Source organism: Haliotis asinina, chromosome 10 (assembly GCF_037392515.1).
Source record: "Haliotis asinina isolate JCU_RB_2024 chromosome 10, JCU_Hal_asi_v2, whole genome shotgun sequence".
Classification (NCBI taxonomy): Eukaryota; Metazoa; Mollusca; class Gastropoda; order Lepetellida; family Haliotidae; genus Haliotis; species Haliotis asinina.
This window is the reverse complement of record NC_090289.1, coordinates 31,916,900-31,937,455: the sequence shown is the minus strand read 5'-3', so window position 1 is coordinate 31,937,455 and position 20,556 is coordinate 31,916,900. Positions and strand designations below refer to the sequence as shown.

Genomic DNA, 20,556 nt, shown 5'->3' with positions numbered 1-20,556 from the left:
ATGTTGTTAGAGTATTGTACGGATGATCAACGTTTTTGTAAGAAATGAATTGTCTAAGATCATTTGAATCCCAGTCCACCAGTTTTCCTGTACACATTGTTATGAGTTTCTGAGATATTGTCGTACCCGTTTTCAAAGAACCGTTCAGCCGATGGCCTCTAATGTATCACCTTCCGTGTAGTACTGTAAATATTTAGTCATCTTTTAATATGGCTATTTCTCTTTGATCAAATAACAATTACATTTCCATAGATGCACTTGATTCATTGAAATATAAGGCAAGGAGTATATAGCTCAGTACCGAATTAAGTGAAGATACCCGAAAATGACTGTTTTGCAATGTCATAAGATTGTCCCATCACAACAATGGGGAAGTCATATTTTCGTGCATAGACGAAATACATATTTGGCAGCTACCATTCGACGTCTATCAAGATGGCGTTCCCTGTTCCCTTAATTTAGTGTGGTGATTGGACAGTCCTGCGTTCAAATTATTTGTGTGCTACTCCAATTATTCATGTTTCATAGCCTCAAATGATACAATGCGTGAAGCCTATTTTAGGTGTCTTTCATCGTCATATTGCTAAAATACTGCATATAAAACAATACTATTAATGTCCCCATTTTTCCAATTCAACACATCGAGCATGTGAACAGTATGACATTTAGTCAACAGTAGGACTAATTGGTTTTGTGTCTGCCATGTGATGAGATATGAGGAGATGATGAAGTGAACGGCCATGCATTCTCGCTTATGAGAAAGCAATGGAGGATAAGAGAAAATATGAATTTGTGGTAGCCAAAGCGATGTGGCTTGAGCAAAGAATGCAGTTCGAGAAACTGAACCATTTTGGATAATATGCAATGGACTCATGGTACTGCGTTATTTTGTCTTGTAGTCTTTTATGTCTAAAGTAAAGAAGATGTGTCTAGTCAATCCCTGACAAATATAATATTTTGTTCTGTATTTGATATGCACGCACTATGTAAAATGTGAAGAGTTCTTTTCGTAACAAATGCCAAACTATGGTAGATTTAAGTAAGAATGTCGACACCAAATGCCCAAAACATAGGAATTGAGAGAGCCAACAAAGGGTAACGAGCAAGTTTGATTTTATTTGCATTTGATAACAGAAACAAAACTGGGCAACACCCATAGAGGCATAACAGTACATATATAGCACATACACATTCGAAGAGAATTACAGTATTCCTCTTTATATTACACAACGTTACTTCTATCAAACATTCTCAGCACAGAGCCACCTTTCTCAGACCTGCCAGGACTCTCTGGCTAAAGGTTCCTATATTACTTGTAGACAAATCATCAGTTTAATCAATCTCTTCTCTCACACTGAACTAGCACAAGGGACACTGAGATCAGTTAACTAACTGACATCTGATTTCTTAATTTCAAAATACGTTTGCAATCTCAACCTTTGATATTCTGTGCAGCTTGAGAATCAATAGGATATGAAATGACTTCTCATTGCGATCACCTTGGCCAGTGCCATCTTGGTGGCAGTCAATGTTCTGTCAAAATGTCAGTTGAAGCACTAATGGTTCCAAAGTTTGTATATGTGAATAGTCGATGACTTTGGAGCAAATGTCGACCTGACATAATTACAACAGCGTCAAGATTTTCTGAGCTCCTTTCTTCTTGAGATAGTTTTGTGTTGACGTCATCAATGCCCTCTTCTGATCTTCGCCTCCACACCGTTTCAAGAAGTCCCAGCATGCCTTCTGCAGATCTTTCAGCCCAAATTCTATGGCAGCACAAAATAAACCTGTACAAAAAAGGAAGCAGACTGTAAGAAGTATGCTACATTGATGCATTAGTGTGATAAGAAGTTATAATGCCAGTTGTATTGAAACATAGTAATTGCTGTGCATTCTAAAAAGTATGGAAACAACCTACGTAGGTATAAAAACCTATTGCTGCTTACCTGTGACTGTTCCAAGTTGTACTCTGACACGACCTGAGTGTAAGAAGTTGACAAGATTAGAGAAGACTTCGTGGTCGTAATCTGGGACTGGGATTTGGAGTTTGCTGTTAAGATTGACACTTGACTTGGCTCTCATTCTTAGTCGAGATTTGGGTTTCTCCGACTCAGTGACCTTCCTCTGGTGCTGCAAAATCATCTGATAGAAGACCCTGAAACGATGAAAGACAGATATTAATATTTTCTGGTTCATATCTAATAGAAAAATTCGAACTACATGTTTAAATATATTTAGGAAATACGGTGCTATGTGATGTCAAGTATGCGTTGAATCACTGGCACTAACTGAACTGCTGATAACCAGTACATGTGTATGATTTAACTCTGCCGTAGCTTGCACTTCCACTTAGAATAGACCCATTGATAACGATCTTGGCATGGGAAATTTAAGAAGGAAACACCATTAAGAAGTTTTCGTTGACTGGGATATTTACCTGCTCCTGGTAGCCAGGATTGCCTTCACTCCATGAACAGGAAGCTGTCGGTTTCCAACAAGAAAAGTGACGTCACACAAATCCTGCATGCCAGTAATATACTGCAGACATTCCGACAGGTCCGCCATGTTGCTGTACATCATTACCTCCTTTTTGCCAGCAGATGGCGTCCTGACTTTGGAGGATGGAGTTGAAGGTGGTGACGGCGGCGGGGTGAGTGAGTCACAAGATTCATAGCCCGACGATCTAGCATCTGAAAATGGTACAGAAACTTAGTCTTTGACATGACATTCAGCGTCAAGTTATGTCGAAGTAAAAGACAAGGGTAAAGACTTTTAAATAGTTTGACATAACGATGGAGATATTTCTGTTTGCTTTGGAACAAACATCATTTGATTAGGATAGTACACTGAACGGAAGTCAGAATATGATTGGTTCACTTTCGTGACCGTTAGCATATATAATGCCGCTGGGGATTAACTAACCTTCGCTATCTCTGTTGAAAATGTTCGATGTACTTTCTAAGAGGTCGTTGTCAAGGAGGCAAAGCCGAGATTCACATCTGTCCATGCTGCTAAAATGTGGGTGTTTTCCGTTCAGAAGAAGGAAAATAGCTGTGCCTTCAGTTGCCAGAGGACAGTGATGCTTGGGCCTTTGCAAGAAACCTTTAATACCCCTTGTCTAATATCACGTGGTCAAACGCAAAGTGACACTGATCACTACATTATGTCACGCCAACGCTCTTAGCACTCTAACGAACGTGACACTGTAATGTTTACTTGTGCTGCTGTGGTCACGTGACAAATGCCAAGCAGTGTGCAGGGATCAGGGAATTAATGATCGTTAAGCATCAAATTAGCGATCAATAGTTAATCCTTTCCAAACAATAGAGTGGGATGAGATTAGGTAAAGGTGTTTGATTCCAGTGATTTTTACTATTCAATTACGAGGATCAACATTGGCAAATGATTTAAACAGATTGAAAAGAAAGCTAACGTCAGTGAACTAACGGTCATTGTAATTAATTAACGTGATCGCAAGAGTCGTCAATGAAAGCTGTGTATTGACAACCTCCTGAAGTGAACTGAAGTTGGTTTAACTTAGTTTTTGGTAGTTAGTAGGTGGTCTCTCTGCCAGAATGAACTGTAAAGCAACGCATGCTATAGCTACACTCAGCCCGTATACGATTCGTGGTTACGTCACACTTGTGCTGAACTCAGTGAAGTGGAGATCATGAATTGTAATTTATTATGCATAAATGTACACTGCCTGTAGTCAAATATTTCCATTCTAAAATATAACATATAACGTTACATTCGGGGAGTTAAAATGCAGATTCGTCCGAAAGAAGAACTACTATGTATTAGAGAGCAAACATCCATTTCTTATAAGGTTAATTTAGTAATTATTGAAGATGTACAAACTTGACATATAACGAATAGGGTTTGTTTCCTTAACCAAATCATCTCTTTGACATGCAAATGAGCTTGTTTCCCAGCATAACCGAGAATACTGGTATGTTGTTAGAGTATTGTACGGATGATCAACGTTTTTGTAAGAAATGAATTGTCTAAGATCATTTGAATCCCAGTCCACCAGTTTTCCTGTACACATTGTTATGAGTTTCTGAGATATTGTCATACCCGTTTTCAAAGAACCGTTCAGCCGATGGCCTCTAATGTATCACCTTCCGTGTAGTACTGTAAATATTTAGTCATCTTTTAATATGGCTATTTCTCTTTGATCAAATAACAATTACATTTCCATAGATGCACTTGATTCATTGAAATATAAGGCAAGGAGTATATAGCTCAGTACCGAATTAAGTGAAGATACCCGAAAATGACTGTTTTGCAATGTCATAAGATTGTCCCATCACAACAATGGGGAAGTCATATTTCCGTGCATAGACGAAATACATATTTGACAGATACCATTCGACGTCTATCAAGATGGCGTTTCCTGTTCCCTTAATTTAGTGTGGTGATTGGACAGTCCTGCGTTCAAATTATTTGTGTGCTACTCATGTTTCATAGCCTCAAATGATACAATGCGTGAAGCCTATTTTAGGTGTCTTTCATCGTCATATTGCTAAAATACTGCATATAAAACAATACTATTAATGTCCCCATTTTTGCAATTCAACACATCGAGCATGTGAACAGTATGACATTTAGTCAACAGTAGGACTAATTGGTTTTGTGTCTGCCATGTGATGAGATATGAGGAGATGATGAAGTGAACGGCCATGCATTCTCGCTTATGAGAAAGCAATGGAGGATAAGAGAAAATATGAATTTGTGGTAGCCAAAGCGATGTGGCTTGAGCAAAGAATGCAGTTCGAGAAACTGAACCATTTGGGATAATAAGCAATGGACTCATGGTACTGCGTTATTTTTTCTTGTAGTCTTTTATGTCTAAAGTAAAGAAGATGTGTCTAGTCAATCCCTGACAAATATAATATTTTGTTCTGTATTTGATATGCACGCACTATGTAAAATGTGAAGAGTTCTTTTCGTAACAAATGCCAAACTATGGTAGATTTAAGTAAGAATGTCGACACCAAATGCCCAAAACATAGGAATTGAGACAGCCAACAAAGGGTAACGAGCAAGTTTGATTTTATTTGCATTTGATAACAGAAACAAAACTGGGCAACACCCATAGAGGCATAACAGTACATATATAGCACATACACATTCGAAGAGAAATACAGTATTCCTCTTTATATTATACAACGTTACTTCCGGGAAACATTCTCAGCACAGAGCCACCTTTCTCAGAACTGCCAGGACTCTCTGGCTAAAGGTTCAGCCCGACTATATTACTTTTAGACAAATCATCAGTTTAATCAATCTCTTCTCTCACACTGAACTAGCACAAGGGACACTGAGATCAGTTAACTAACTGACATCTGATTTCTTAATTTCAAAATACGTTTGCAATCTCAACCTTTGATATTCTGTGCAGCTTGAGAATCAATAGGATATGATATGACTTCTCATTGCGATCACCTTGGCCAGTGCCATCTTGGTGGCAGTCAATGTTCTGTCAAAATGTCAGTTGAAGCACTAATGGTTCCAAAGTTTGTATATGTGAATAGTCGATGACTTTGGAGCAAATGTCGACCTGACATAATTACAACAGCGTCAAGATTTTCTGAGCTCCTTTCTTCTTGAGATAGTTTTGTGTTGACGTCATCAATGCCCTCTTCTGATCTTCGCCTCCACACCGTTTCAAGAAGTCCCAGCATGCCTTCTGCAGATCTTTCAGTCCAAATTCTATGGCAGCACAAAATAAACCTGTACAAAATAGGAAGCAGACTGTAAGAAGTATGCTACATTGATGCATTAGTGTGATAAGAAGTTATAATGCCAGTTGTATTGAAACATAGTAATTGCTGTGCATTCTAGAAAGTATGGAAACAACCTACGTAGGTATAAAAACCTATTACTGCTTACCTGTGACTGTTCCAAGTTGTACTCTGACACGACCTGAGTGTAAGAAGTTGACAAGATTAGAGAAGACTTCGTGGTCGTAATCTGGGACTGGGATTTGGAGTTTGCTGTTAAGATTGACACTTGACTTGGCTCTCATTCTTAGTCGAGATTTGGGTTTCTCCGACTCAGTGACCTTCCTCTGGTGCTGCAAAATCATCTGATAGAAGACCCTGAAACGATGAAAGACAGATATTAATATTTTCTGGTTCATATCTCATAGAAAAATTCGAACTACATGTTTAAATATATTTAGGAAATACGGTGCTATGTGATGTCAAGTATGCGTTGAATCACTGGCACTAACTGAACTGCTGATAACCAGTACATGTGTATGATTTAACTCTGCCGTAGCTTGCACTTCCACTTAGAATAGACCCATTAATAACGATCTTGGCATGGGAAATTTAAGAAGGAAACACCATTAAGAAGTTTTCGTTGACTGGGATATTTACCTGCTCCTGGTAGCCAGGATTGCCTTCACTCCATGAACAGGAAGCTGTCGGTTTCCAACAAGAAAAGTGACGTCACACAAATCCTGCATGCCAGTAATATACTGCAGACATTCCGACAGGTTCGCCATGTTGCTGTACATCATTACCTCCTTTTTGCCAGCAGATGGCGTCCTGACTTTGGAGGATGGAGTTGAAGGTGGTGACGGCGGCGGGGTGAGTGAGTCACAAGATTCATAGCCCGACGATCTAGCATCTGAAAATGGTACAGAAACTTAGTCTTTGACATGACATTCAGTTATGTCGAAGTAAAATACAAGGGTAAAGACTTTTAAATAGTTTGACATAATGATGGATATATTTCTGTTTGCTTTGGAACAAATATCATTTGATTAGGATAGTACACTGAACGGAAGTCAGAATATGATTGGTTCACTTTCGTGACCGTTAGCATATATAATGCTGCTGGGGATTAACTAACCTTCGCTGTCTCTGTTGAAAATGTTCGATGTACTTTCTAAGAGGTCGTTGTCAAGGAGGCAAAGCCGAGATTCACATCTGTCCATGCTGCTAAAATGTGGGTGTTTTCCGTTCAGAAGAAGGAAAATAGCTGTGCCTTCAGTTGCCAGAGGACAGTGATGCTTGGGCCTTTGCAAGAAACCTTTAATACCCCTTGTCTAATATCACGTGGTCAAACGCAAAGTGACACTGATCACTACATTATGTCACGCCAACGCTCTTAGCACTCTAACGAACGTGACACTGTAATGTTTACTTGTGCTGCTGTGGTCATGTGACAAATGCCAAGCAGTGTGCAGGGATCAGGGAATTAATGATCGTTAAGCATCAAATTAGCGATCAATAGTTAATCCTTTCCAAACAATAGAGTGGGATGAGATTAGGTAAAGGTGTTTGATTCCAGTGATTTTTACTATTCAATTACGAGGATTAACATTGGCAAATGATTTAAACAGATTGAAAAGAAAGCTAACGTCAGTGAACTAACGGTCATTGTAATTAATTAACGTGATCGCTGGAGTCGTCAATGAAAGCTGTGTATTGACAACCTCCTGAAGTGAACTGAAGTTGGTTTAACTTAGTTTTTGGTAGTTAGTAGGTGGTCTCTCTGCCAGAATGAACTGTAAAGCAACGCATGCTATAGCTACACTCAGCCCGTATACGATTCGTGGTTACGTCACACTTGTGCTGAACTCAGTGAAGTGGAGATCATGAATTGTAATCTATTATGCATAAATGTACACTGCCTGTAGTCAAATATTTCCATTCTAAAATATAACATATAACGTTACATTCGGGGAGTTAAAATGCAGATTCGTCCGAAAGAAGAACTACTATGTATTAGAGAGCAAACATCCATTTCTTATAAGGTTAATTTAGTAATTATTGAAGATGTATAAACTTGATATATGACGATTAGGGTTTGTTTCCTTAACCAAATCATCTCTTTGACATGCAAATGAGCTCGTTTCCCAGCATAACCGAGAATACTGGTATGTTGTTAGAGTATTGTACGGATGATCAATGTTTTTGTAAGAAATGAATTGTCTAAGATCATTTGAATCCCAGTCCACCAGTTTTCCTGTACACATTGTTATGAGTTTCTGAGATATTGTCATACCCGTTTTCAAAGAACCGTTCAGCCGATGGCCTCTAATGTATCACCTTCCGTGTAGTACTGTAAATATTTAGTCATCTTTTAATATGGCTATTTCTCTTTGATCAAATAACAATTACATTTCCATAGATGCACTTGATTCATTGAAATATAAGGCAAGGAGTATATAGCTCAGTACCGAATTAAGTGAAGATACCCGAAAATGACTGTTTTGCAATGTCATAAGATTGTCCCATCACAACAATGGGGAAGTCATATTTCCGTGCATAGACGAAATACATATTTGGCAGATACCATTGACGTCTATCAAGATGGCGTTCCCTGTTACCTTAATTTAGTGTGGTGATTGGACAGTCCTGCGTTCAAATTATTTGTGTGCTACTCCAATTATTCATGTTTCATAGCCTCAAATGATACAATGCGTGAAGCCTATTTTAGGTGTCTTTCATCGTCATATTGCTAAAATACTGCATATAAAACAATACTATTAATGTCCCCATTTTTGCAATTCAACACATCGAGCATGTGAACAGTATGACATTTAGTCAACAGTAGGACTAATTGGTTTTGTGTCTGCCATGTGATGAGATATGAGGAGATGATGAAGTGAACGGCCATGCATTCTCGCTTATGAGAAAGCAATGGAGGATAAGAGAAAATATGAATTTGTGGTAGCCAAAGCGATGTGGCTTGAGCAAAGAATGCAGTTCGAGAAACTGAACCATTTGGGATAATAAGCAATGGACTCATGGTACTGCGTTATTTTTTCTTGTAGTCTTTTATGTCTAAAGTAAAGAAGATGTGTCTAGTCAATCCCTGACAAATATAATATTTTGTTCTGTATTTGATATGCACGCACTATGTAAAATGTGAAGAGTTCTTTTCGTAACAAATGCCAAAGTATGGTAGATTTAAGTAAGAATGTCGACACCAAATGCCCAAAACATAGGAATTGAGACAGCCAACAAAGGGTAACGAGCAAGTTTGATTTTATTTGCATTTGATAACAGAAACAAAACTGGGCAACACCCATAGAGGCATAACAGTACATATATAGCACATACACATTCGAAGAGAATTACAGTATTCCTCTTTATATTATACAACGTTACTTCCGGCAAACATTCTCAGCACAGAGCCACCTTTCTCAGAACTGCCATTACTCTCTGGCTAAAGGTTCAGCCCGACTATATTACTTTTAGACAAATCATCAGTTTAATCAATCTCTTCTCTCACACTGAACTAGCACAAGGGACACTGAGATCAGTTAACTAACTGACATCTGATTTCTTAATTTCAAAATACGTTTGCAATCTCAACCTTTGATATTCTGTGCAGCTTGAGAATCAATAGGATATGAAATGACTTCTCATTGCGATCACCTTGGCCAGTGCCATCTTGGTGGCAGTCAATGTTCTGTCAAAATGTCAGTTGAAGCACTAATGGTTCCAAAGTTTGTATATGTGAATAGTCGATGACTTTGGAGCAAATGTCGACCTGACATAATTACAACAGCGTCAAGATTTTCTGAGCTCCTTTCTTCTTGAGATAGTTTTGTGTTGACGTCATCAATGCCCTCTTCTGATCTTCGCCTCCACACCGTTTCAAGAAGTCCCAGCATGCCTTCTGCAGATCTTTCAGCCCAAATTCTATGGCAGCACAAAATAAACCTGTACAAAAAAGGAAGCAGACTGTAAGAAGTATGCTACATTGATGCATTAGTGTGATAAGAAGTTATAATGCCAGTTGTATTGAAACATAGTAATTGCTGTGCATTCTAGAAAGTATGGAAACAACCTACGTAGGTATAAAAACCTATTACTGCTTACCTGTGACTGTTCCAAGTTGTACTCTGACACGACCTGAGTGTAAGAAGTTGACAAGATTAGAGAAGACTTCGTGGTCGTAATCTGGGACTGGGATTTGGAGTTTGCTGTTAAGATTGACACTTGACTTGGCTCTCATTCTTAGTCGAGATTTGGGTTTCTCCGACTCAGTGACCTTCCTCTGGTGCTGCAAAATCATCTGATAGAAGACCCTGAATCGATGAAAGACAGATATTAATATTTTCTGGTTCATATCTCATAGAAAAACTCGAACTACATGTTTAAATATATTTAGGAAATACGGTGCTATGTGATGTCAAGTATGCGTTGAATCACTGGCACCAACTGAACTGCTGATAACCAGTACATGTGTATGATTTAACTCTGCCGTAGCTTGCACTTCCACTTAGAATAGACCCATTAATAACGATCTTGGCATGGGAAATTTAAGAAGGAAACACCATTAAGAAGTTTTCGTTGACTGGGATATTTACCTGCTCCTGGTAGCCAGGATTGCCTTCACTCCATGAACAGGAAGCTGTCGGTTTCCAACAAGAAAAGTGACGTCACACAAATCCTCCATGCCAGTAATATACTGCAGACATTCCGACAGGTCCGCCATGTTGCTGTACATCATTACCTCCTTTTTGCCAGCAGATGGCGTCCTGACTTTGGAGGATGGAGTTGAAGGTGGTGACGGCGGCGGGGTGAGTGAGTCACAAGATTCATAGCCCGACGATCTAGCATCTGAAAATGGTACAGAAACTTAGTCTTTGACATGACATTCAGCGTCAAGTTATGTCGAAGTAAAATACAAGGGTAAAGACTTTTAAATAGTTTGACATAACGATGGAGATATTTCTGTTTGCTTTGGAACAAACATCATTTGATTAGGATAGTACACTGAACGGAAGTCAGAATATGATTGGTTCACTTTCGTGACCGTTAGCATATATAATGCCGCTGGGGATTAACTAACCTTCGCTGTCTCTGTTGAAAATGTTCGATGTACTTTCTAAGAGGTCGTTGTCAAGGAGGCAAAGCCGAGATTCACATCTGTCCATGCTGCTAAAATGTGGGTGTTTTCCGTTCAGAAGAAGGAAAATAGCTGTGCCTTCAGTTGCTAGAGGACAGTGATGCTTGGGCCTTTGCAAGAAACCTTTAATACCCCTTGTCTAATATCACGTGGTCAAACGCAAAGTGACACTGATCACTACATTATGTCACGCCAACGCTCTTAGCACTCTAACGAACGTGACACTGTAATGTTTACTTGTGCTGCTGTGGTCACGTGACAAATGCCAAGCAGTGTGCAGGGATCAGGGAATTAATGATCGTTAAGCATCAAATTAGCGATCAATAGTTAATCCTTTCCAAACAATAGAGTGGGATGAGATTAGGTAAAGGTGTTTGATTCCAGTGATTTTTACTATTCAATTACGAGGATTAACATTGGCAAATGATCTAAACAGATTGAAAAGAAAGCTAACGTCAGTGAACTAACGGTCATTGTAATTAATTAACGTGATCGCAAGAGTCGTCAATGAAAGCTGTGTATTGACAACCTCCTGAAGTGAACTGAAGTTGGTTTAACTTAGTTTTTGGTAGTTAGTAGGTGGTCTCTCTGCCAGAATGAACTGTAAAGCAACGCATGCTATAGCTACACTCAGCCCGTATACGATTCGTGGTTACGTCACACTTGTGCTGAACTCAGTGAAGTGGAGATCATGAATTGTAATCTATTATGCATAAATGTACACTGCCTGTAGTCAAATATTTCCATTCTAAAATATAACATATAACGTTACATTCGGGGAGTTAAAATGCAGATTCGTCCGAAAGAAGAACTACTATGTATTAGAGAGCAAACATCCATTTCTTATAAGGTTAATTTAGTAATTATTGAAGATGTATAAACTTGATATATGACGATTAGGGTTTGTTTCCTTAACCAAATCATCTCTTTGACATGCAAATGAGCTCGTTTCCCAGCATAACCGAGAATACTGGTATGTTGTTAGAGTATTGTACGGATGATCAATGTTTTTGTAAGAAATGAATTGTCTAAGATCATTTGAATCCCAGTCCACCAGTTTTCCTGTACACATTGTTATGAGTTTCTGAGATATTGTCATACCCGTTTTCAAAGAACCGTTCAGCCGATGGCCTCTAATGTATCACCTTCCGTGTAGTACTGTAAATATTTAGTCATCTTTTAATATGGCTATTTCTCTTTGATCAAATAACAATTACATTTCCATAGATGCACTTGATTCATTGAAATATAAGGCAAGGAGTATATAGCTCAGTACCGAATTAAGTGAAGATACCCGAAAATGACTGTTTTGCAATGTCATAAGATTGTCCCATCACAACAATGGGGAAGTCATATTTCCGTGCATAGACGAAATACATATTTGGCAGATACCATTCGACGTCTATCAAGATGGCGTTCCCTGTTCCCTTAATTTAGTGTGGTGATTGGACAGTCCTACGTTCAAATTATTTGTGTGCTACTCCAATTATTCATGTTTCATAGCCTCAAATGATACAATGCGTGAAGCCTATTTTAGGTGTCTTTCATCGTCATATTGCTAAAATACTGCATATAAAACAATACTATTAATGTCCCCATTTTTGCAATTCAACACATCGAGCATGTGAACAGTATGACATTTAGTCAACAGTAGGACTAATTGGTTTTGTGTCTGCCATGTGATGAGATATGAGGAGATGATGAAGTGAACGGCCATGCATTCTCGCTTATGAGAAAGCAATGGAGGATAAGAGAAAATATGAATTTGTGGTAGCCAAAGCGATGTGGCTTGAGCAAAGAATGCAGTTCGAGAAACTGAACCATTTGGGATAATAAGCAATGGACTCATGGTACTGCGTTATTTTTTCTTGTAGTCTTTTATGTCTAAAGTAAAGAAGATGTGTCTAGTCAATCCCTGACAAATATAATATTTTGTTCTGTATTTGATATGCACGCACTATGTAAAATGTGAAGAGTTCTTTTCGTAACAAATGCCAAAGTATGGTAGATTTAAGTAAGAATGTCGACACCAAATGCCCAAAACATAGGAATTGAGAGAGCCAACAAAGGGTAACGAGCAAGTTTGATTTTATTTGCATTTGATAACAGAAACAAAACTGGGCAACACCCATAGAGGCATAACAGTACATATATAGCACATACACATTCGAAGAGAATTACAGTATTCCTCTTTATATTATACAACGTTACTTCCGGCAAACATTCTCAGCACAGAGCCACCTTTCTCAGAACTGCCAGGACTCTCTGGCTAAAGGTTCAGCCCGACTATATTACTTTTAGACAAATCATCAGTTTAATCAATCTCTTCTCTCACACTGAACTAGCACAAGGGACACTGAGATCAGTTAACTAACTGACATCTGATTTCTTAATTTCAAAATACGTTTGCAATCTCAACCTTTGATATTCTGTGCAGCTTGAGAATCAATAGGATATGAAATGACTTCTCATTGCGATCACCTTGGCCAGTGCCATCTTGGTGGCAGTCAATGTTCTGTCAAAATGTCAGTTGAAGCACTAATGGTTCCAAAGTTTGTATATGTGAATAGTCGATGACTTTGGAGCAAATGTCGACCTGACATAATTACAACAGCGTCAAGATTTTCTGAGCTCCTTTCTTCTTGAGATAGTTTTGTGTTGACGTCATCAATGCCCTCTTCTGATCTTCGCCTCCACACCGTTTCAAGAAGTCCCAGCATGCCTTCTGCAGATCTTTCAGCCCAAATTCTATGGCAGCACAAAATAAACCTGTACAAAAAAGGAAGCAGACTGTAAGAAGTATGCTACATTGATGCATTAGTGTGATAAGAAGTTATAATGCCAGTTGTATTGAAACATAGTAATTGCTGTGCATTCTAGAAAGTATGGAAACAACCTACGTAGGTATAAAAACCTATTACTGCTTACCTGTGACTGTTCCAAGTTGTACTCTGACACGACCTGAGTGTAAGAAGTTGACAAGATTAGAGAAGACTTCGTGGTCGTAATCTGGGACTGGGATTTGGAGTTTGCTGTTAAGATTGACACTTGACTTGGCTCTCATTCTTAGTCGAGATTTGGGTTTCTCCGACTCAGTGACCTTCCTCTGGTGCTGCAAAATCATCTGATAGAAGACCCTGAATCGATGAAAGACAGATATTAATATTTTCTGGTTCATATCTCATAGAAAAATTAGAACTACATGTTTAAATATATTTAGGAAATACGGTGCTATGTGATGTCAAGTATGCGTTGAATCACTGGCACCAACTGAACTGCTGATAACCAGTACATGTGTATGATTTAACTCTGCCGTAGCTTGCACTTCCACTTAGAATAGACCCATTAATAACGATCTTGTCATGGGAAATTTAAGAAGGAAACACCATTAAGAAGTTTTCGTTGACTGGGATATTTACCTGCTCCTGGTAGCCAGGATTGCCTTCACTCCATGAACAGGAAGCTGTCGGTTTCCAACAAGAAAAGTGACGTCACACAAATCCTGCATGCCAGTAATATACTGCAGACATTCCGACAGGTCCGCCATGTTGCTGTACATCATTACCTCCTTTTTGCCAGCAGATGGCGTCCTGACTTTGGAGGATGGAGTTGAAGGTGGTGACGGCGGCGGGGTGAGTGAGTCACAAGATTCATAGCCCGACGATCTAGCATCTGAAAATGGTACAGAAACTTAGTCTTTGACATGACATTCAGCGTCAAGTTATGTCGAAGTAAAATACAAGGGTAAAGACTTTTAAATAGTTTGACATAACGATGGAGATATTTCTGTTTGCTTTGGAACAAACATCATTTGATTAGGATAGTACACTGAACGGAAGTCAGAATATGATTGGTTCACTTTCGTGACCGTTAGCATATATAATGCCGCTGGGGATTAACTAACCTTCGCTGTCTCTGTTGAAAATGTTCGATGTACTTTCTAAGAGGTCGTTGTCAAGGAGGCAAAGCCGAGATTCACATCTGTCCATGCTGCTAAAATGTGGGTGTTTTCCGTTCAGAAGAAGGAAAATAGCTGTGCCTTCAGTTGCCAGAGGACAGTGATGCTTGGGCCTTTGCAAGAAACCTTTAATACCCCTTGTCTAATATCACGTGGTCAAACGCAAAGTGACACTGATCACTACATTATGTCACGCCAACGCTCTTAGCACTCTAACGAACGTGACACTGTAATGTTTACTTGTGCTGCTGTGGTCACGTGACAAATGCCAAGCAGTGTGCAGGGATCAGGGAATTAATGATCGTTAAGCATCAAATTAGCGATCAATAGTTAATCCTTTCCAAACAATAGAGTGGGATGAGATTAGGTAAAGGTGTTTGATTCCAGTGATTTTTACTATTCAATTACGAGGATTAACATTGGCAAATGATTTAAACAGATTGAAAAGAAAGCTAACGTCAGTGAACTAACGGTCATTGTAATTAATTAACGTGATCGCAAGAGTCGTCAATGAAAGCTGTGTATTGACAACCTCCTGAAGTGAACTGAAGTTGGTTTAACTTAGTTTTTGGTAGTTAGTAGGTGGTCTCTCTGCCAGAATGAACTGTAAAGCAACGCATGCTATAGCTACACTCAGCCCGTATACGATTCGTGGTTACGTCACACTTGTGCTGAACTCAGTGAAGTGGAGATCATGAATTGTAATTTATTATGCATAAATGTACACTGCCTGTAGTCAAATATTTCCATTCTAAAATATAACATATAACGTTACATTCGGGGAGTTAAAATGCAGATTCGTCCGAAAGAAGAACTACTATGTATTAGAGAGCAAACATCCATTTCTTATAAGGTTAATTTAGTAATTATTGAAGATGTATAAACTTGATATATAACGATTAGGGTTTGTTTCCTTAACCAAATCATCTCTTTGACATGCAAATGAGCTCGTTTCCCAGCATAACCGAGAATACTGGTATGTTGTTAGAGTATTGTACGGATGATCAATGTTTTTGTAAGAAATGAATTGTCTAAGATCATTTGAATCCCAGTCCACCAGTTTTCCTGTACACATTGTTATGAGTTTCTGAGATATTGTCATACCCGTTTTCAAAGAACCGTTCAGCCGATGGCCTCTAATGTATCACCTTCCGTGTAGTACTGTAAATATTTAGTCATCTTTTAATATGGCTATTTCTCTTTGATCAAATAACAATTACATTTCCATAGATGCACTTGATTCATTGAAATATAAGGCAAGGAGTATATAGCTCAGTACCGAATTAAGTGAAGATACCCGAAAATGACTGTTTTGCAATGTCATAAGATTGTCCCATCACAACAATGGGGAAGTCATATTTCCGTGCATAGACGAAATACATATTTGGCAGATACCATTCGACGTCTATCAAGATGGCGTTTCCTGTTCCCTTAATTTAGTGTGGTGATTGGACAGTCCTGCGTTCAAATTATTTGTGTGCTACTCCAATTATTCATGTTTCATAGCCTCAAATGATACAATGCGTGAAGCCTATTTTAGGTGTCTTTCATCGTCATATTGCTAAAATACTGCATATAAAACAATACTATTAATGTCCCCATTTTTGCAATTCAACACATCGAGCATGTGAACAGTATGACATTTAGTCAACAGTAGGACTAATTGGTTTTCTGTCTGCCATGTGATGAGATATGAGGAGATGATGAAGTGAACGGCCATGCATTCTCGCTTATGAGAAAGCAATGGAGGATAAGAGAAAATATGAATTTGTGGTAGCCAAAGCGATGTGGCTTGAGCAAAGAATGCAGTTCGAGAAACTGAACCATTTGGGATAATATGCAATGGACTCATGGTACTGCGTTATTTTTTCTTGTAGTCTTTTATGTCTAAAGTAAAGAAGATGTGTCTAGTCAATCCCTGACAAATATAATATTTTGTTCTGTATTTGATATGCACGCACTATGTAAAATGTGAAGAGTTCTTTTCGTAACAAATGCCAAACTATGGTAGATTTAAGTAAGAATGTCGACACCAAATGCCCAAAACATAGGAATTGAGACAGCCAACAAAGGGTAACGAGCAAGTTTGATTTTATTTGCATTTGATAACAGAAACAAAACTGGGCAACACCCATAGAGGCATAACAGTACATATATAGCACATACACATTCGAAGAGAATTACAGTATTCCTCTTTATATTATACAACGTTACTTCCGGCAAACATTCTCAGCACAGAGCCACCTTTCTCAGAACTGCCAGGACTCTCTGGCTAAAGGTTCAGCCCGACTATATTACTTTTAGACAAATCATCAGTTTAATCAATCTCTTCTCTCACACTGAACTAGCACAAGGGACACTGAGATCAGTTAACTAACTGACATCTGATTTCTTAATTTCAAAATACGTTTGCAATCTCAACCTTTGATATTCTGTGCAGCTTGAGAATCAATAGGATATGAAATGACTTCTCATTGCAATCACCTTGGCCAGTGCCATCTTGGTGGCAGTCAATGTTCTGTCAAAATGTCAGTTGAAGCACTAATGGTTCCAAAGTTTGTATATGTGAATAGTCGATGACTTTGGAGCAAATGTCGACCTGACATAATTACAACAGCGTCAAGATTTTCTGAGCTCCTTTCTTCTTGAGATAGTTTTGTGCTGACGTCATCAATGCCCTCTTCTGATCTTCGCCTCCACACCGTTTCAAGAAGTCCCAGCATGCCTTCTGCAGATCTTTCAGCCCAAATTCTATGGCAGCACAAAATAAACCTGTACAAAAAAGGAAGCAGACTGTAATAAGTATGCTACATTGATGCATTAGTGTGATAAGAAGTTATAATGCCAGTTGTATTGAAACATAGTAATTGCTGTGCATTCTAGAAAGTATGGAAACAACCTACGTAGGTATAAAAACCTATTACTGCTTACCTGTGACTGTTCCAAGTTGTACTCTGACACGACCTGAGTGTAAGAAGTTGACAAGATTAGAGAAGACTTCGTGGTCGTAATCTGGGACTGGGATTTGGAGTTTGCTGTTAAGATTGACACTTGACTTGGCTCTCATTCTTAGTCGAGATTTGGGTTTCTCCGACTCAGTGACCTTCCTCTGGTGCTGCAAAATCATCTGATAGAAGACCCTGAAACGATGAAAGACAGATATTAATATTTTCTGGTTCATATCTCATAGAAAAATTAGAACTACATGTTTAAATATATTTAGGAAATACGGTGCTATGTGATGTCAAGTATGCGTTGAATCACTGGCACCAACTGAACTGCTGATAACCAGTACATGTGTATGATTTAACTCTGCCGTAGCTTGCACTTCCACTTAGAATAGACCCATTAATAACGATCTTGGCATGGGAAATGTAAGAAGGAAACACCATTAAGAAGTTTTCGTTGACTGGGATATTTACCTGCTCCTGGTAGCCAGGATTGCCTTCACTCCATGAACAGGAAGCTGTCGGTTTCCAACAAGAAAAGTGACGTCACACAAATCCTGCATGCCAGTAATATACTGCAGACATTCCGACAGGTCCGCCATGTTGCTGTACATCATTACCTCCTTTTTGCCAGCAGATGGCGTCCTGACTTTGGAGGATGGAGTTGAAGGTGGTGACGGCGGCGGGGTGAGTGAGTCACAAGATTCATAGCCCGACGATCTAGCATCTGAAAATGGTACAGAAACTTAGTCTTTGACATGACATTCAGCGTCAAGTTATGTCGAAGTAAAATACAAGGGTAAAGACTTTTAAATAGTTTGACATAACGATGGAGATATTTCTGTTTGCTTTGGAACAAACATCATTTGATTAGGATAGTACACTGAACGGAAGTCAGAATATGATTGGTTCACTTTCGTGACCGTTAGCATATATAATGCCGCTGGGGATTAACTAACCTTCGCTATCTCTGTTGAAAATGTTCGATGTACTTTCTAAGAGGTCGTTGTCAAGGAGGCAAAGCCGAGATTCACATCTGTCCATGCTGCTAAAATGTGGGTGTTTTCCGTTCAGAAGAAGGAAAATAGCTGTGCCTTCAGTTGCCAGAGGACAGTGATGCTTGGGCCTTTGCAAGAAACCTTTAATACCCCTTGTCTAATATCACGTGGTCAAACGCAAAGTGACACTGATCACTACATTATGTCACGCCAACGCTCTTAGCACTCTAACGAACGTGACACTGTAATGTTTACTTGTGCTGCTGTGGTCACGTGACAAATGCCAAGCAGTGTGTAGGGATCAGGGAATTAATGATCGTTAAGCATCAAATTAGCGATTAATAGTTAATCCTTTCCAAACAATAGAGAGGGATGAGATTAGGTAAAGGTGTTTGATTCCAGTGATTTTTACTATTCAATTACGAGGATTAACATTGGCAAATGATTTAAACAGATTGAAAAGAAAGCTAACGTCAGTGAACTAACGGTCATTGTAATTAATTAACGTGATCGCAAGAGTCGTCAATGAAAGCTGTGTATTGAAAACCTCCTGAAATGAAATGAAGTTGGTTTAACTTAGTTTTTGGTAGTTAGTAGGTGGTCTCTCTGCCAGAATGAACTGTAAAGCAACGCATGCTATAGCTACACTCAGCCCGTATACGATTCGTGGTTACGTCACACTTGTGCTGAACTCAGTGAAGTGGAGATCATGAATTGTAATCTATTATGCATAAATGTACACTGCCTGTAGTCAAATATTTCCATTCTAAAATATAACATATAACGTTACATTCGGGGAGTTAAAATGCAGATTCGTCCGAAAGAAGAACTACTATGTATTAGAGAGCGAACATCCATTTCTTATAAGGTTAATTTAGTAATTATTGAAGATGTACAAACGTGATATATAACGAATACATCGACCATGCGAATAGAATGACATTTAGTCTAAAACATTGAATACCATCTTGATGGCAGTCAGCGTCCTGTCAAAATGTTCACTGAGGCACTAACCGGTCCACAGTTTGTAATGTGTTGGTGTAGTCTTTAGATTTTTTTGGTTCCATGCGAAATTGTTATTCATGGTATCTGTAATTGAAAGAAAGTAATTAAGAAAGCACAGAGTCCAAATTATACTTTTTATATGGCAATAACAAATTGTTACGCGCACAAAAAATTTAAAGTGACTTGCCGATGCCCGAGATTCATTTCACTTTTTTGGGATTTAGCCATATGTGTTTTCAGCCTGTCTCTCATCGCAGGCAAACTGTAACGCAAATGGGGTGCGCAGCATGGAAAAAAATACCAGTCTTCTTATATACGAGCGAAGCGAGCAAAGATTGGCAACGTACTTCCTTCGCTTCGTATCAAAACATATTTTTCATGTTCTTCGCCTCCATTCCTCCTTCCAGTTTCCGGTTTAAAGGAGTGAAGGAAGAGGAGGGTATTATTCCATATGGCATACTTAAAGTTACCCCCACTGCTTCATTCGCTCATTACACCAGAAGTGTTTTTATGTAGATGTTACGAAAAAATTCTAACAATAACGACGGCATAAATGACAAATGAACTCCAACATGTTCATGATAAAATTAGGTAATATGGTATTTCTTTTTTAATTTCTGGTTATTCTTGTTCTGTCACTCCGTTCAAACGGAAGCTGGCAGGGGTAATGGAGGCGAAGAACGATCTGAATACCATGCGTGGCGGTTAAAATGTTGAATAAAACATATTTCACGTGAGTAATTATTGAACATGGGATAGAAAA

The 20,556-nt window shown here is 38.7% G+C and overlaps 5 protein-coding genes across 5 annotated transcripts; all 5 read right to left on the bottom strand.

Moving 5' to 3' along the window:
• Nucleotides 1–1,623: 1,623 nt before the first annotated feature.
• LOC137298649 (serine-enriched protein-like) lies at nucleotides 1,624–3,007 on the bottom strand. Its single transcript, XM_067830933.1, has 4 exons — nucleotides 2,923–3,007; nucleotides 2,438–2,690; nucleotides 1,947–2,155; nucleotides 1,624–1,787 (listed from the first exon to the last, which is right to left on the bottom strand). The coding sequence occupies exons 1-4, from the start codon at nucleotides 3,005–3,007 to the stop codon at nucleotides 1,624–1,626; spliced, it is 711 nt and encodes a 236-aa protein (XP_067687034.1).
• Nucleotides 3,008–5,575: 2,568 nt separating this feature from the next.
• Nucleotides 5,576–6,952, bottom strand: LOC137298648 (serine-enriched protein-like). The gene is made up of 4 exons (XM_067830932.1): nucleotides 6,868–6,952; nucleotides 6,390–6,642; nucleotides 5,899–6,107; nucleotides 5,576–5,739 (listed from the first exon to the last, which is right to left on the bottom strand). Exons 1-4 carry the CDS (start codon nucleotides 6,950–6,952, stop codon nucleotides 5,576–5,578), a joined length of 711 nt encoding a protein of 236 aa, XP_067687033.1.
• A 2,576-nt stretch (nucleotides 6,953–9,528) lies between these two features.
• Nucleotides 9,529–10,912, bottom strand: LOC137298647 (serine-enriched protein-like). The gene is made up of 4 exons (XM_067830931.1): nucleotides 10,828–10,912; nucleotides 10,343–10,595; nucleotides 9,852–10,060; nucleotides 9,529–9,692 (listed from the first exon to the last, which is right to left on the bottom strand). Exons 1-4 carry the CDS (start codon nucleotides 10,910–10,912, stop codon nucleotides 9,529–9,531), a joined length of 711 nt encoding a protein of 236 aa, XP_067687032.1.
• A 2,577-nt stretch (nucleotides 10,913–13,489) lies between these two features.
• Nucleotides 13,490–14,873, bottom strand: LOC137298646 (serine-enriched protein-like). The gene is made up of 4 exons (XM_067830930.1): nucleotides 14,789–14,873; nucleotides 14,304–14,556; nucleotides 13,813–14,021; nucleotides 13,490–13,653 (listed from the first exon to the last, which is right to left on the bottom strand). The coding sequence occupies exons 1-4, from the start codon at nucleotides 14,871–14,873 to the stop codon at nucleotides 13,490–13,492; spliced, it is 711 nt and encodes a 236-aa protein (XP_067687031.1).
• A 2,577-nt stretch (nucleotides 14,874–17,450) lies between these two features.
• On the bottom strand, nucleotides 17,451–18,834 carry LOC137298645 (serine-enriched protein-like). The gene is made up of 4 exons (XM_067830929.1): nucleotides 18,750–18,834; nucleotides 18,265–18,517; nucleotides 17,774–17,982; nucleotides 17,451–17,614 (listed from the first exon to the last, which is right to left on the bottom strand). The coding sequence occupies exons 1-4, from the start codon at nucleotides 18,832–18,834 to the stop codon at nucleotides 17,451–17,453; spliced, it is 711 nt and encodes a 236-aa protein (XP_067687030.1).
• Nucleotides 18,835–20,556: the final 1,722 nt, after the last annotated feature.